The 17,201-nt window shown below is 39.7% G+C and overlaps 2 protein-coding genes across 6 annotated transcripts in view; both read right to left on the bottom strand.

Moving 5' to 3' along the window:
- Positions 1–1,300: 1,300 nt before the first annotated feature.
- On the bottom strand, positions 1,301–2,927 carry il12a (interleukin 12a; the record flags this gene model as incomplete). The annotated part of the gene is made up of 6 exons (XM_031860954.1): positions 1,301–1,546; positions 1,678–1,719; positions 1,805–1,948; positions 2,189–2,230; positions 2,557–2,643; positions 2,766–2,927. Coding segments are annotated over 6 exons (618 nt in total), but the record flags the coding sequence as incomplete, so codon positions are not given.
- Positions 2,928–4,720: 1,793 nt separating this feature from the next.
- The window catches only part of schip1 (schwannomin interacting protein 1), a 185,065-nt gene continuing 172,584 nt past the window's right edge, over positions 4,721–17,201 (bottom strand). For all 5 annotated transcript variants that reach the window (XM_031860723.1, XM_031860726.1, XM_031860725.1 and 2 more), the window contains 6 exons: positions 14,500–14,618; positions 12,808–12,925; positions 11,956–12,153; positions 7,632–7,755; positions 6,886–6,979; positions 4,721–5,639 (listed from right to left, as the gene is read on the bottom strand). In XM_031860723.1, the coding sequence (XP_031716583.1) occupies positions 5,588–5,639; positions 6,886–6,979; positions 7,632–7,755; positions 11,956–12,153; positions 12,808–12,925; positions 14,500–14,618 (705 nt within the window). In that variant the 3' untranslated portion in view covers positions 4,721–5,587. The remainder of the gene's footprint in view (positions 5,640–6,885; positions 6,980–7,631; positions 7,756–11,955; positions 12,154–12,807; positions 12,926–14,499; positions 14,619–17,201) is intronic.

Raw genomic sequence — 17,201 nt, 5'->3', positions numbered from 1 at the left:
AACACTGCAAGGCAATAAACCTCAGACATGCATATGAACACCATCCAAGAGATAACCATAATACATAACCATAACCTCAAATTATAAGTTGATTCATTTCTTGTCAAATGACAACCGGCCATAATTTTGAACGAACAAGTCTACAGCCATGCCAGTACCTCTGTGAGGCTGTATTTAGGCACAGCAGTGCTTTGAGGTAAATGCGAACATCAGCATGCTAACATGCTCAGAAGGACAATGATAACAGTAAGGTATTATATCATGTGCATGTGACTTTATAAAGCATTACGGACTGAAGTACTGAGGTATTTCGTGTCTCATACCTTTTTTTTTTGTATTGTTTGTCCTGTACATATCGTTTAACTATTTCAAAACTCTGATCCATTTTTGTATGCTTTTGTATGTTTATATCTGTGTTTTATTTGACAACTCTGAACCTGTAAAACTAAATGGAGTTGCAAAAGTCCCTAATAATGTGTATTATATTTAACTTGAATTATGAATCCATTACTGCCCACCTGTGACTGGAACATGCATCTTAGGTAAACATGTTGTTTGTGTGTGTGTTATAAAAGTGTACATTGGGGAACAAAAACTATCCACAAGCATTTAGATACAGGGCTGAATTGAACTTTTCCTGTTTGTGCAATAAAACAAAGTACTGTAAGCTGCCTGTGGAAACATTTCAGTTAATTGTTGTCAGCATCCTTTCATTAGTCGCAGCTTTATTTCTGGTTTACCTATTTTCAAATGACGCTGTTTCCAGACATCTCAACACTATTTGGTAAAAGCTGCAGGAAATGCATCTGGATTGTTGAATATTTTAGGGTCTTCCATGCTGATATGATGCAGTAATGTTTACATTCAGAGAATGGGGTTACTTCCTTAAACAACTTACCACCAAAAATCCAGTTCGTTCTTTTTTTGCAATTGTTTCTATTGAGTCTCGCCAAAGAATTGTGGAGCAATTGTAACTAACTGTTGACTGACTTGAAAAAAAACAAGAGAAAGTTTCTTTTTACTTAATTTATGTGTCATCAATTCCATTTTCATTTGCACCCAGTTCCATACAAATATCACTTCAACTTCAGCACTTCATACAAAAAAAGACTTAATTTTAAAGAACAATAAATAACACCACAGGCCATTAAAATAAATAAATAAATGTATAAATAAATACATAAATAAATGCATAAATAAATACATAAATAAATGCATAAATAAATACATATGTAGATAACTACATAAATAAATACATAAATAAATACATAAATGTAATAAATACGTTCATCTCAAATAAATAGTGTTCTGGCTTGTTCAGTTGTGATAAATTAAAGTATTAAAGTAGTAGTAGAGATATTGGGGTTGGAATGATGGTGATGATGGTGATGAGGTTGCAGGACGTTTACTTTCTGTGGTCTCCTGAGGCGATGTAACCCATAGCTCGGTTGATGGTGATGGTTCGGACATGGAAGCCCCTCATCATCTTACACATCTTCTGCCTGTTACTGAAGGTGTCATCTCCCCACATCTGGGCAGCAACCTCCTAAAAGAAAACACAAGAGGGAAACAACCTGAACACCCACAAAAATAAAGAAAACAATAGGGCTTTCCTCTTAAAGACAGAACGATGAAGAGTAAATAAGAAACAAACAAAAACAAGGAATATAAAAATACCTCTGAAGAGCCATTCTCCTCATTCAGCATCAGGGAGCAGCTCTGTATAAACCAAGGAAGATTTCATCAGGCAACTTTCCCAGAAGATTCTGTCTTTACCCCTCCCACACATGCATGATAAACATACCTTCCCCAGGCTCTGTATTATTTCCAGAGTTGGACTCAGAAGTGCAACTTCTTGCTCGAGAGTTCTGAGTGGGAATTCGATGTAGGACTGAAGAGCAGCAGCGTAGTAGGCCAAGTCCTTCCTGATGTTCCTCAGACATTCACTCTGTCATTCAAACAAGACAAATCACCCATCAGTCATCTGTCTGCTTTATAATAAAATTAGAGGGATACAATGGGTGTACAATGTAAACTATCCTAATTCTGATGTGTAGAATAGCAGATGAATAACAAATGTAAAGCTTTATTTAAGTAAAATAGATACTGGACTTATTATTAATAAGTTTGTATAACAAAGAGTATGTCTGATAATTCTAAGAAAAACGTTTAAAGAGAAATAGCATACCTCACTGAAAGATGAATTTCTTTGCATCAAGCAGCTTGAGTTCTGTGGGGTCAAAAACATTTTAAATATGAGCAGTTAGTTTCACTGGTCAAGGTGCCCATAAACATCTTTGGGCCATATACTTGATTATATAACCTAATTATACGACATGGCTGAATAGAAATTAGTGATAGCTTAGGTGAAACTATGAGCTGAAATTATGTTTCCATAAATACGCCCAAAAACAATTTGATCCTCTATTGTAAAATGTAAAAATATGCACAAAAGAATAATTGGAATCTATATTTTCATAACACAAAAAGTAAAGATTTGATAAAAAGCATTTGATAATTCAGAATTTATGTCACTGAGAAATCATCAAGTGTCACCTGAGTCAGAGTGGGTGCGCAGGCCAGTACTGTCTCAGCTTGACTAACCATCATCCTATCAGCGTCCATGCCATAACAAAAAACATCCTGTAATACAAAATAAGCTTAATTATTAACAAACCACAGAGGTGTGTGGCAGAGGATAAGAAAGACAGAGGAATAAAAACACAGTATAACTAAATAAACATGGCGTTGTGAATTGTACTCACACTGCTGAGAAGCTCTGTGATTTTCACCAGCAGGTTCTTGAAGAGAAGTGGACAGTCTCCGCAATTTTCTGTGCTCAGCCTGCGCACCGGGAGTCCTGTAGATGTGCGGCAGCTCAAGGTCAGCAGCAGCACACAGCTGGCGAAGCCTGCATGACAAGAGAATAACAAGCATCAACACATGCGTCCATAGGGTTCACGCGAGAGTTTCATGACTGAAACACAGTAAAACCATAATGGGAAAATCGCATGTGTTTCACGCTGACTTACAGAAATGAAAGCCTGTCATCTCTCGGATCAGATAGATATCTCTGGTTGAGTCTGGTTGATAAGTAGCACTGTGTTGCTGCCTTCAAATATGTGATTGTATTTATATGCATGTTTTTTTTTCGGGGGGGGATTCCCTTCGCCGTCCTGCAGGAGCGCCAGCAAAATGAAAACTAAAACGTCATCTGTAATTTCCTCGTTGTCAATCTTCCAGCAAACATTGCTTGTATGAAAACAGGAAGTGGCATTGTTTGTCTCAGATTTTGAAAGAAACCAACTACGGGGAAAAAGTAAACTCAAACTGTGATGCAATAGTTTAAATGTAGATACAAGACAATTCACGGGTTTGAATGTATGTGGTTTGGATATGAATTAGAATAGGGGTTGGCTAATAGATGAGCAGAGCCTTTAACTCCACATGGGTGCATATAGGTCTATACGAACTATTGAGATCATCTTCTTTTGCAACTGCCCAAAGGAAATACATATATTGAGTTGATTGCTAAAATATATTATTAGTGCAGAATTGCAGGAAGTGTCTCTGAGGTGCCGACAATTAGCTCCATGGTGATGGTCATCTGGTCCTGTCAGCAGCATCATGGGACCAGACAGCTTATTTTGATCCCTTGCTCACTGTTTCATTCACAGGATGATTATCGTTTGATTCAGCACGTTTCACACAAATACCGCAAGATCCTGCCGGACCTGACGAGCTCTGTCCCATATCTGTCCAACCCACGGAGTATGATCCATCAATGCTCCGATTAACGTCACTGTAGAAGAGGGTCATTTCTCCAAGTGCGGGTGGGCGGTGGGCTTATGACTGGGCTTATGACTGCTCTCAGAGGCTAAAAAACGTTTCATTTCTTATTTATTAATTTGCAGAGGAAGATCATGTGATATGATTGAATGCTCCGAAACACATATAATGCGGAGATTGTTTTGCCAACTTCTGTTTCCAAGGTCACAAATTTTCTTTCTTTTAATCTGAAATATAGTTTTGTCAGCATTTGAGAATTGCACAATGCTCAGACGAGAATAAATAGAAATATTATTGATGCATAAAGCATGACTTCATACTCCCTTTACACCCTCCAGTCCCAGTTTACAGGACCTGAGATCCACTTGTTGTGTTTAACACAAAAAAGAAAGTTCACTCTCTGAAACTGGAGTTTCCTGGCCTTTCACTTGCTTCAACATAGGACCACCAAAGACTGAAAATTACTCTTTAAATACAGTATATGATCAGGCAGTTTCCCAGAAATTCATTTATCATAATTTACATGAAAAATAACATTGCATTCATTACTAAACCTTCCAGCCATCATTTCTGTGCATTTAAACCTTGGCCCACAACTGACCATTCATCGTATATTATAAGTCAACAAAAATTCCTCATTATGAATTTAAAGGGGCTGTCCACATTTATAATTAGTCCCTTTAAGAGCAGTAAAAAAAAAACAACCGAGATGAGAGAGTGAGAGACAAACAATGTCACGATGAGGCAAGACCGAAACAGAGGGAGATGAGTCATGCTACGTGTAATGTGGTGGTGCTTTATATTCCCGCTGCAGTTGTGAACGCTGATTACACTTCCTATGTTCATTAGAAAGAGGAAGCTCTCTTCAAAAACTCTTCATCTAGTTGTCTTGCAGCAACATGAATTCAACTTACTGCACACCAAACCAACATATATGAAACAAAGTTTATTCTTTATTTTACATATCTGTACATAAACATTTCTTTCCTCAAATAAAGTTTTTGATTACAGTAGGATGAAAACGATTTTAACACACTTATTCATTTAAAATGACTCGTGTCAGAAAATCAACATTCACAAAATGTTGAAGAGCAATTAGAGTGAACGTATTACCAAAAGCTACGACTCCACTACAAGGCAGGCATGTTTCCTTTACACTCTTTTAGCACCTTCAAATAAACATTTCTCAGTTGAAAACTACCATTTGTGCAGAATAAAAACAGGTTGACTTTGAAATACTTGAAAATCACTGTCCAACTTAAAATGGTCTGAAGAAGTTAGTTTCCATCTGTTTTTTTTAATTTTTTTTATACAATATTGTTTCTTTTTCTCATGACTTACTTTCTACTAAATTTTTCACTATTATTTAATTTTTTTCCCACAATTTTTGCATTTGACAGTTATAATTTAGTGGCGAATGTAGAAAGAAACGATAGCGAAGCAAGGCCGATCACTGCACAGGAAGCTGGGGACAGAATCCATGACAACACACAATCAATTTATTTTTCTCCCAGGAAGCAGGAAGTGCTCATCCGTCCTCAGCGCTGGGAGAAAACCACAGAAGCTAACGAAAGAGGGTGGCCTTCTTCATTGCTGCTGCTACCACTGGAGTCAGTGGGGTGGACAGGAAGGTCGACATGGGGAGAAGGGGAAGCAGCAAGGAGCAAAATACTTGGGACAAGCGGGCAGGATTTGGATCGACACGGGGCAGAGGTGGAATGGCCAGAGGGGAAAAGTCTGGTTTGGAGCGGGAGCTTAGCTTGGCAGAGGGGAGCAGGGCGGAGTGGGTACGGGCATCTTATTTGGATAGGGTCCTCTCAGCCAAATGTTTCTGCTGGCTCTCGGCATGCCTGCAAAGGAGAAAGGGAACATAAGTGGGGTGATATTTTTCAAAGAAAAGATCAAAACCAACAATGAATTAACTCTAGAAGAGCAAGATAACTGGTTGCTCTGTGTCCTCAACCAAAGTCAAAATGTGTCTGGTGCTCTTGGATGAACAGAAAGGCACTCCAACATCTTAGAAAAACGAGGAGGGAATTAAAAAAAAAAAGCCTTATTATAGTGGAGTGAAAAAGCCAACATGTTTTGAACGCTGTAGTTCTTCGTCAGGGCATTTAGCAAACAAACAAAACAGGTTTTGCCACACCTACTGCATATAGTACAAACAATTAATGGGAGGCAATCACATGACCCAGACTCAAAGAAAAAGACAGAAGCCTATACAAAACATTTGAAGTCTATATCCTCATTAAGACCAGGATTAAGACTCACTGTCCATAGATTTTAGAGCGCCTTCTTGTTTATAATAAATGGATCCTAGTCACAAGTATTGTCTGTGTAGCTAAAGCTTAGTGTAGCTAATTTGTTTGTGCCATTACTTCCGCTGTTTTCCAAAAACTATTCAACACTAAACTATACAACAAAACACGTGAGAGAGCCATACTGTTATTTATTATGTTCTGTAGCTCTGATAAATAGCTTCGAGTGATGTCACTTGAGTCAGCATCGATAGGGTTTGAAGACTACAAGTTTGAAAATGAAAAAAAAAATTCTGGTGGTGTGGAGAAAGTAGTGAGATCTCTGTAGCCCACTCCTCATCCCTGCTCTGCACCTTTGTTAGTGGTTCAAGACAACATTTCAAGGAAGAAAAATGCGTGGAATAAAATATACAATATCTTTCTGCCACATTGATTTCTTTGATAAGAAAGAAAACTGTACTTCATGAGTCTGGCAACTTTATAAGAGTGCAATGCTGAATCGGTGGAGTACTCCTAAAAACTACAGTGTCCAGCTGTTTTAAGAAATCCCATCGCATTCTTTTGTTAATGAAACTACACATTTGTATATTTTATTATTTACATCTCCAGTAGGAACAACTGGGCTTGAGGCCGAGAGCCACAGACAGGATAGGAGAAACAGATAAGAAACAAACGATATTAGTCCTATTTTTTCACGAGGCTTCTTGACAATAACAAAAGTATTTCCTTTCAATCTTATTCTTTAAATTACGTTTTTCTTGTCTCTCTAATACACCATATGAGTAAAATCGATCATGGTAAACCCAGGGAATACGTTTGCCATTAAGTGCGTCATCACCTGGTGAGGTCCTCTATGTCAACCAGCATGGCATCTTGCTCCATGTGTAGTTCATCCCGAATCAGCAGCAACTGTACAAGCTCCTCATTCAGACCTGGAGTTGTAGATAATATGAGGAATAGTACAAAAAATCATGTAAGGCTACAGACTCAATTTGTTCACATCATATTTACAATATGGAAATACTTCAAACATCACAGTGACGTCAATAGATGGACATTAAATCTACAAGATATACTGTGGAGAGTGTGCAACTGTCTGAAATCTCCCATTATGGGTTCATAAAATGACCTCACAAAGTAATCAAATACATTAGAAGCATTGACAGACAACACCTCGTTGGTTGTGGTTGTTCTCATATCACATGCTTTAGCTATTGTCCCTTCAGCTTTGATAGAAAATAGTAAGAACTGAAAAGAGATATGAGGGGAAAGTCTGTATTGCAAGTTAAAAGTAGCTCATGATGTTGGACTCATGGGGATTTTTGGAGCTGTTTTATGTTAGATGAGAGATTATTCATCCCTGAGTAGCAGGATCAATGATCTGTACAGTGCGGTGACAGTAAATGCTCAGGGGAAACTGTTAACTGGTACAGTTCTGTGAACTGACTAACGTGGGTCAGTATGCATGTGCATGTTTTTCCCCATTTGCTCTCTTGCTCATTTCTGCAATTGAAAGTAGAGGTCAGTGAGTCTGTGTTTGTGTGTGTGTGTACTGTACTGTGTGTGTGTTTGTGGTCAACTCACTCTCAATCTGGGAGTGCAGGTCGTTGACTATAACTTGGAGCTGCCCCAGCGTCATATCTCTCAAGTCGGTGGGCTTCAGGCTTCTTTTCATTAGACACTCACTGATGTGAGGCATGTGTGGAAGCTGCCGAAACACACACACACACACACACACACATGGAAAAAAACATGTTAAACACTGTGCTTTCTCTATTTGGAGGTCGAAACAAGGTTAAGCTTATAAATAATGTGCTGCTGTATAACTATTTTTTCAGATACTTATGCAATTACCTTTAAAGACATGTATCAAACTATTTCATTCCTAGAACAAAAATATACTGTATATTGTTGTAAATTCATTGCCCTATTCATAGACATCATTACATAAATAACAATCAGAATACAAATTGGACTGAATTCAGAAATGTCTTTTACTGCATCGACATTGTCAACAGGTTGTTTTCTGTCAACAACTTGTTGACAAACAATTAATACGTTCATTGAAAAAGACAAATTAGCATGCTGGAAATCTGGTCAGTATGAGAGCACTGGAAGAGTCAGCTCCTTTGGTTGACTGACACAAAGTTCAACTTCAATCTGCTGCTTGAACTTATGTGGTTAGTTGCTTTTTGCTTTGATGCTTTTTTGTGTGAAAAAAAAAACGACAGCTTTCCAGTTTCTCCTGATAATGCCCCTGATGATGAATCACTATTTTCTTAAGGTGTTCACCACTCTGCATCGGGAGACTGTGTTTTATATGAGTACACAGCAGATAAACTCAGTGACTGTGTGAAGTTTTCACTATCCAGCAGAGGCCAGCAACTGCTTTTCCTGAGAGCCCACTGAATGCTTTTACCCCACAATGTACAGTCCAAGTACAAGTATGATTTTCTTCTCCACTGGAACTATGAAAATTCCCAAGTCTGCCCACTCACCAACAGCAGTGACACATATGTTATGTAATCACAGACAAAGGTGGAGGGACAATAATGGGTGAGAAATTCCACCCTTTTTCTCTATGAGTGAAAATGAAAGGCTTCTGTAAAATGCAAAGGGCAGTGGAAGTTTTAGACTTGTATTTGTGCCAATTATTGCATGACTATTACCTGAGCTGGCTTTGTGAATGTGTTAATGAGTGTAAATTGCCACCAGCAGTTGCTTCAGGTTCTCAATCAACTTGAGAGTGTAGCCACAATATGTAATAAAACGTATCACGTGTGCTCTCTCAGGCACAATGGGCAGATAATGAGCTTTTTGTTTACCAGACTCTCCCTCGTGTCAACACTCCCATCCAACCGTTCTGCATTCTTTTTCCTTTCCCCTCCAACACCCATTTTCTCTCTCCCTCCCACTTCATCTCCAATCTTGACAAACAGTCTGTGAGAAAAATGCGTGCGCTCTCTCTTTGCATGTGCCACACTCTTAAGTGTTTGCATGCGAGGAGCGTCTGACTGGCTTTTCGAAATAGTTTCTTGGCATTCTTTCACTTTCACATTGGCACTGATGCAACTGTACTTGAGGTCACCGCATGTCAGTTTCAGTTTCTGTGACTAGAGCAAGGTGGAGACTGAAGAGTGACATAGAGAGAGAGATGTGATGTCAAAGACAAAGTGCGTGGGAAAGGTTGTAGACTGGTGTTAGTTCCAACTCAACAGGCCAGTCCGCTGACTGATGTGTGAGTTTCTGTGATCATATGTCAAATGACAAATTACCGAATGAGTGCTCAATACTAGCAAACTAACCACCAGCAATGACTCAATATCAGCTTGAGGAACTACAGTGCACTTCTCTCTGAATGAATTTGGTTGAGAATATTGAGGTTGAACAGGAGAATCCAAATCTCTCCCCCTCCCTTCTCTCGATGACTTTCTTGCTTTCTCTCAGCGTTTCTGTGTGTACAGATTGAGAAAACACACACACACTCCCAGCACAGACAAACAGTTGGATGCAGGCTTACTGTGCTGGCCGAATTCCCATTGTTTGCTCTTGACAAGCGGGCAGGACAATCCAGTTTAGCTGGAACAGAATGAAACCAACTGGCAGCCGTATAAGAGCAGACGGATTGTTCTTGGACCCCCGTTGTCTTTATCAGATAGATGAGCTCAAGTGCCCCTTATCACCACCTGTCATGTTCCACATGCGTTCATTTTAATGTGGAAGTAGATTTTTACAATTTTGTCATACAAATCCATTGTACATGTTTACTATAAGGGGCAGAAGGGGGCTCTTTTCAACCATTTATCCATCACAGCTAATTATGTCAACAATTTATCCACTGCTTCTAGCTAATTATGTCAAATGTCGCCATTTCCTATCAATAATTATTTCAACTATTAATACACTACTTTTAGTTATCCATTTGAACTTTTAACCCTTAACTCTAAGCTAACAATTCGAACTATTTATCCATTACCTCTAGCTGTCTGTATCAACTGTTTTTCGGTTAAGTGTGATTAACTATTACTGTTACTTTTATCATTTAAAATGTTTACCCTCTCTTAGCCGACTTTAAAACCATTTATCCATTACTTCTAGCTAACTATACAAACTGCTCCCTTGCCAACTAGTTGTCAACTGACTCAGTGAAAGTTATATCCCTATTAAGATTGGTATATTTTTTCAATCAATTCATAATTTAAATTTTTTTTACATTAGTTGAGCTACTCCACAACGCTCCCACACACACCAGGCCATTGCGAAGTACCCCCTTGTTAGCGATCACTGATCTATTACAGTTTAATAGATCTCTAGTGTTGCGGACATGGCAGACGGCTGTGGCCTTAACACATCTTAATATTCACCGTGTGTTCGGTCTGGATGTGACAGTGATGTCTTCTGACTGCTGAGCACTGCTACATCCCTAAACACCGAAGTCAATGCTTTCCGGCGTATGAATTATAGATGGATCCGGCCGAGCTGCCCCCCTCCTTCTCTGAATAAGTAAAGCGGTTCTGCCTGCAAGTCCGGGTGGAAATATAGTGTGTGTAAGTCTGACAGTGTGGGTGTGTGAGTGTGTTAATGTGTATGCTCCGGAAGAGGCAGTGAGGCAGCTATTAAGGGATGAAATAATGATGAACAGGCTCGTCATCACCTTCCTTCCTCTCAATGGAGGCAGAAGAAGAGAGGCAACAGAGGAGGTGACATCATCACAAAATATACTGTATGTGACATGTTCAGCACCCATATAATACTCATATGTTACTGAAACACATCCCATCCATCTATTCTCATGTCATTTGACTAATAAATGATAATAAGAAATTGAATGTCACATGTTGACCATAATATGTCTGACATTTTGTTCAAAAAACGTAAAAAGCTAAAGCATTTTACTGTATGTACTGTTAGACATCATATCTGGTGGCTCTCTGCTCCAATTAGCTATCTTACTCATCTTAACGATGGACATATATGACTTTATGATTTCTCCGGGGTTAATTCCAAAGCCTTCTTCTTAAAGGATCAGCTTGAGTGTATCAGTTTTATACAAAGCTAAAGCAAAAAAAGGCTCAATACCTGCTGTTTCAAGCTTTTGGTTTTGCTTTAAAATCGTCATCAGGAGCAGGTAGAGGTGTTAGGAAACAACAGTTCATAAATACCAAGTGTGCCGGCTGATTTCTCAGCTGCATCACATGTCACAGGCCTACATTCCATGAAAAAGAAAATAATTTATTTATCTTTAACTGATAAATGTTCCACTTTCTTTACCAGCTAGTCACTAACTTTGTTTGTCTGTAGTTTGGTGCTGAGCAGGTAGCTTACGGCACTTTGTTTTTGCTGAAAACAGCTGCTTGTCTGCCAAAAACTACACTGACGAGAGCGATGCGAATGAACTAAAAGAGTAAAGTCGTGGGCCAGAAAACCTGAACAATGAATTGAAAGTTGCTATAAAGTAGATGCTGTAGAGCTGAGGGGAACAGCAGAGTTGGGTAATGATTATCTGTGAGTTCATCACTACAAGTAACCCCTTCCATATAGAAGTAGTCATGTGATGATCCATTGTTCACATGAAAATACTCATTATAGCTGCTTTAAAGTAAAACCAAAAGCTTGAAGCCGTTGTCTTTTTTTCAGAGTAACTCTACTTTTATAACTCCAATAAATCAGCGGATCTCTTGTTTCTGGAGCAATTCGATTTTGTGTTGTATTTGCGTGCTAACCACATCTGTATAAAACTACATAGCTCTTGGTCCAGGCCATTACATTTACATACATTCTGAAATGTATAAGAATATGGGAATCATATAGAAAATTAGACAGGTGTTTCCTTTTTTGTAAAAGTTGTCCTTGTTAATGTAAAACTTCACGGTGAAAGGAAGCATAGCTCTGTCATTCTCGTACTGACCAGGTCGGCCACTGGTGACTTCTTGCGATTCTGTTTCTCCACCTCCACTTGCATCTTGGCCATTGGTTTGGCCATAGCCAGGGCCAGCTTCGCCTCCGCCTGCAGCTTCTTCTGTCGACTTACGAAGTCCATGTCCTCCAGAGACTCAGAGTCGTCCTCTGTGGTGTCCCTGTCCGAGTAGGACGAACTCTGCTTGGACTGCAGGGAGGACGTGGTGGAAGGAGGAAGAGCGAGAAAAGATCAGTATGGCAAGGTGGAAGAAAATATGAACGAGGCAAACGGACAGAATAAGAAATGAGGGAGAAAAGGAAAGATAAGAAAGACCAGGTCAGATAATTAATGTTTATGTATTCTTGGCATTTAGATTTTACACACTGACAGGAACGTCGTTTTACATCAAATAGGATGTGAGGAGAGCACGGATGAACATGTAAAGAGATGATAATCTTCTCTTTCTCCCTCTCGTTCTGTTAAATGTGTCTCAGGCTGACGGGAGGTTAATGTAGCCAGTCATCCATGGCCACGCCGAGCGTGTTCAAATTCACCTCCCATTTGCTGCCCATAAATTGGTTAACAGGCCAGAAAACGTGAGCAAAGACATTCATAGAGAAACTTAACCACCAGCTATCTCTCTGATTCATCATGAATATCTCACAAGCTTCACCGCTTCCTTTCTTGATCTGTCTCAATCTCACGTCTTAACACGTTGACACTATCAACCCTGTACATCATAACACACATTTCATAGTCATTTAAAGAAAAAATCATTTTCTTTAATTCTGGTGAATTCCTGGTGAAATACTATTATAATTCTGCCTGCTTCAAAGTGCACAGGTGAACATCGGTGCGTACCATGGGGGACAGAGGTGTGTCCAGACTGGTCTCTGTCTTGCTGTCGTCTGCATCGCTGTCCTTGTCGCTGCCGCTGTCATTGACAAAACAGATCTGTAGGTTCATCCCACTCTGCAGCCTGCAGGGAGAGACAGAGATAGATTCAAACAACATGTTAATATTGGCATAAATGCAGATAAGAGTCAAGGCAGTCAAATGTTGGCTCTTTCTGCAGTAATTGACTGGAACCAAGGCCTAAACAGACAGCAATGTCAACAGCAATGCTGCTAATACAAGTGACCTGTGATGAGTATGCACCCTGAACTGTGTGTACTACATCATATGATAAAGAGAGAAAGAAAATTAAGGAAAATGGAAAGAAGATCCGAACAGATGCGAGCTGCCTTCAAAATTAAGGAGTGGGTTGTGTTTCTAATCATCTCCCCTCTTGTCTTCAATATGGATCGATCCAGGAAGCCTCCGGTAGATCTGATCCAATCTGCCTGCACTGTGGGGTTGTTTTTGTTGCCACGGGGCAGCAGAATATCACTAGGTGTAGATCCAGCCCACTGTGGATCAATAATCTACCTTTTCAATGCAGTAATTACAAACAGAGCTGATTGTTTACACAGCATAGATCCAATCAGTCCAAATTAAAATAGGACCTTAGTGGTCGATTGTTTTATTCGGGAGAGGCAGCATCCAACACCTCAAACTTAACAGATTGTGAAAGCGTTTTCTGACAACTAGCAGCTAATATAATGTGATGCCTTTACAGTGTAAAGCCTGACTTATATATCTGCCAATATTAGCTTATTGCTTCTATATTAGCATTATTATTGGAAAATATGTCAGCTGATAAGTAGAAAGAAATTGCAGTACAGAATTACCAAAGATATGTTTGAGGTAATTTAAGAGTCCCACCATTACATAGTTTGTTTGAGAAGTTCATCTTTTAACTGCTTCAGTCCATATGTTGTTCACAAATCTTTATAATTGTGTAATTATACACAAACCACATAGGAGCAAGGCTATTATTATAATACATTTTATGACTTGCAGGCAATACTTTTCCACAATTCTTTGAAAAAGAAATTCAAGAGATCCTTATGAAAACGTTTCATGTAAAAGAAATAAGAATATTGGCCGATATGTTGTTATCTGATTTTTTAATTCTCAAATATTGATAATGGTATCAGCCTCAAAAATCCAGTATCAGTAAAAGTGTAACACATGTTTACACATCACTGTCATTCCATGACATATAATCATTGATGAGGCATTAAGCATCACAATCAGTCATTAACCCTTTGCAACAATATTGAGAAATCCACGTGATTCAAATCACAAGAATAAAAAAAGCAGAGTTTACAGAACATCGAGTTCCAGTAACGTACAATGTAGGAGGTGGTAGTAGCATATGTGTGTGTGGGTCTATTGGGAAGTGAGAGCCACAAAGGCTGACTGTGTGCGGCTCATTCACGCTGCACAAATCCTCTCTGCTTACTGTCATTCTCTTCCTTCCTGTTTGTCATCTCTTTACTGGTACCCGTGAATGTACCTTTTAGATTTGCCTTCCATTTCTTTGAACTGTTGTACACAGCTTATGTATCTTTAACATTAAACTACAAGCCACAAAAAAAAAAAATACTAGAAAAACCACCAGTCACACGTTTATTGTTTAAGAATGATGTAATATGAGAGAGGTCTTACCGTGAGGACAGGCTGGGTTTGCCGCTCTTACTGCAGCTGGTGTAGATGCCCGGCCCATCGTCAAAGAAACTGCCAAGGGCCAACTTCTGCCTGATGGACTCCCTCTCATTCTTTTGGGCCTGTAACAGGAGAAAAACAATGTAAGTTTACCATCTTTTTGATGACTTATGTCATTATTACAATTGAGGTCAGAGGTCAGGGTTGGGCTGGTGGGGATTAGGTGTCTTCCTCAAATACTCTTCAGCAGTGGGGATGCTTGTTGTCATGGCACCTCAGGCCCAGGTACTTATATATAGTACACCCCACCCCCACATGACTATGTGCACGGCTGCACTGAACACTTTGACAGTCCAAATCACGGGTACAAGTATATTAATAGCAGCAGCCTCCTCTTAATTTACAGTAAGAGCTTCAGTGTCATCCTAACAAGGTCTGTACAAAGTGTGGAGTCAGCTGATGTACTGAAAAAAAAAAGTGTGAAATACCTAAGTTGGGATCATTACAAGTTGACATTACCAGAAGTCACTAGCAGGTGGTGCTGTTGTCTTAGAGAACAACTAGTGAGCCTCTATCCCCCCTCCACACACAAACACATACACGCACACACACACACACACACACACACACACACAAAGTAGGTCTTCTCATAAAGGATTCCCACAGGATCAAGTTTACTTATGGTAAACTCCAGAGGAATAGCAGTAATAGCCGTTTCACACATTCTTAAATCTGCAAGTATCCTAACATTACACATTTCCAGCGTCGCTCTCGCTTGGCCTCCTCACAATCCTGAATTCCTAACTCAGCGCTGCTTCAGCTTTGGCAGCACTTCACACACTCTCTCTCACACCAGCCTCCGTAGGATGTCTCATCTGTGCTGATAGCAGGTAAACACATCGAACTGAGGAGCAAACAACTGACACGGACTGTTTCTAATCGAAACGGGAAGAGTTCAGTTCTCTGTAACACTATGTGTAGATGCTGCTGCTGCAAGCAAGTATTAGAGCATTAGATTAATAAACTCTGAGTCACACCAGGCCTCCATGTTTATATGATTATTCACCAATTCTGTATTATTAAGCATCATTTTACCTATCACAATGTTTTTATTCTAATTATTTTGTAACTTGTTAACCATCTTGTTATCTCTCACATTATATTGTGAGCTGACCCCAGGGGGTGGCCAGGAACCTCATATTTCCCTCTCTGTCTCTCCCTCCCCACATATTTCTGGTCTGTACCTCTTTCACTGTAAAATAAAATGACAAAAGAGAGTAGACTTGTGGTGGGAAGTTGGTGAGCAATCCTTCCTCTTTGGATCTGTCTCTTTCACATTACCCCCCCCCCCCTCCGGCTCCACTTACTCCTCCACACATGGTGTACTTTCTCATCTATCTCTGTTCCTCACATTCCCATTCTTTACCCACCTGATTCAGACTCACCAGACGTTTGTCTTTCTTTCTCTCCCTTCCTCATTATCCCCAATTCTACTCATCTCCTTTTCTCTCCGTCAGCCTCAGGCCTCTACTGTTTTGTTCTTCTGTCTCTCTGCTGTTCGTTTTGTTCTTCCCTCTCCAAACTGCTTATCGCAGCTTCACCTTTCTCCCACTCATTTTCTCAACTCCTTCGCTCCCTCCTTTCCTCTCTCTGTCTGTCTCTCCTGAAATGTGTGTGCAGGCCTTGGTGAGAGGACAAGGACAAATTAACATAATCCCACTCCACACAAGAGCCCGCAAGACGCACTTGGCACTGCCAGCGCACACACTGGCAAGTAGTGGACCTGGCACTGCTCCTTTGTGTGTGTGTGTGTGTGTGTGTGTGTGTGTTTGAAAGATAGCCTGGGGAGTCAAGATGAACACACTTGAGAGTTTCAAGTCATTGCTTCTAAGGCGCAACAGCAGCCTGCGTGGTACAGTGCAGACAAACATTTATGTACACAGCTGACACACTGTCAATCATGTTACTCAACAGAACAGCTGAACAACAATCTGAAGCAGCAGGTTCACCGAGCATTGTTAATCATTTGCTGCCCTCCTGAGGTGAGGGCTGAAAAAAGTTTCAGTTTAAAAAAAAACAAAACAGGAAGGCCACACATACTCTCTGCTGGAGGGTTGTGCTGACGTAAAAAGCCATAAAGTGGTCAACCCCCCCCCGCCCATAAAACAAGTACATTTCCTCACTGGAAGTACTTACAGCCAGTGATCAGAGTTGAGGGTCGTTTAAATATATGAGACAGAACGCAGAGAATATGCTGCTGCAATGATTAGAAATTAACCTTTCATACGCTGGTAAACTCAACAGCCCTCAATGACAAACTAACGTGTAATTAAATTTGGATAATGTTTGTGATTTTAAGCAAACATTATATAAACACAAGGACAAACTTTTGCACATAAGAGCGATGTTTCATCATAGCGCTAAATATGAATCTTACTCTTCACTCTTGTTCTAGCTCTTTACATAATGTAAGAAAGTCAGGGTGAAATGTTTTGCATCTATCATTGATTAGATTGGTAATTGGTCAATCACACAAGGGCCACAACTAACGATTCGTTAAATTTATTGATACATCTGCTGATTATTCTCTTGAATCCTTGATTAATCCTTTAGTCAATAAAATGTAAAAAAAACAGTTCATCTTCCCAAAGTGACATTTCAGGATGCATAGCCAGGATGCATAGTCAGGATGCATAGCCAGGATG

Source organism: Anarrhichthys ocellatus, unplaced genomic scaffold (assembly GCF_004355925.1).
Source record: "Anarrhichthys ocellatus isolate YVR2014 unplaced genomic scaffold, GSC_Weel_1.0 scaffold24, whole genome shotgun sequence".
Lineage (NCBI taxonomy): Eukaryota > Metazoa > Chordata > Actinopteri > Perciformes > Anarhichadidae > Anarrhichthys > Anarrhichthys ocellatus.
Note: the sequence above shows the minus strand (reverse complement) of the source record. Positions and strands in the feature narration are given on the sequence as shown.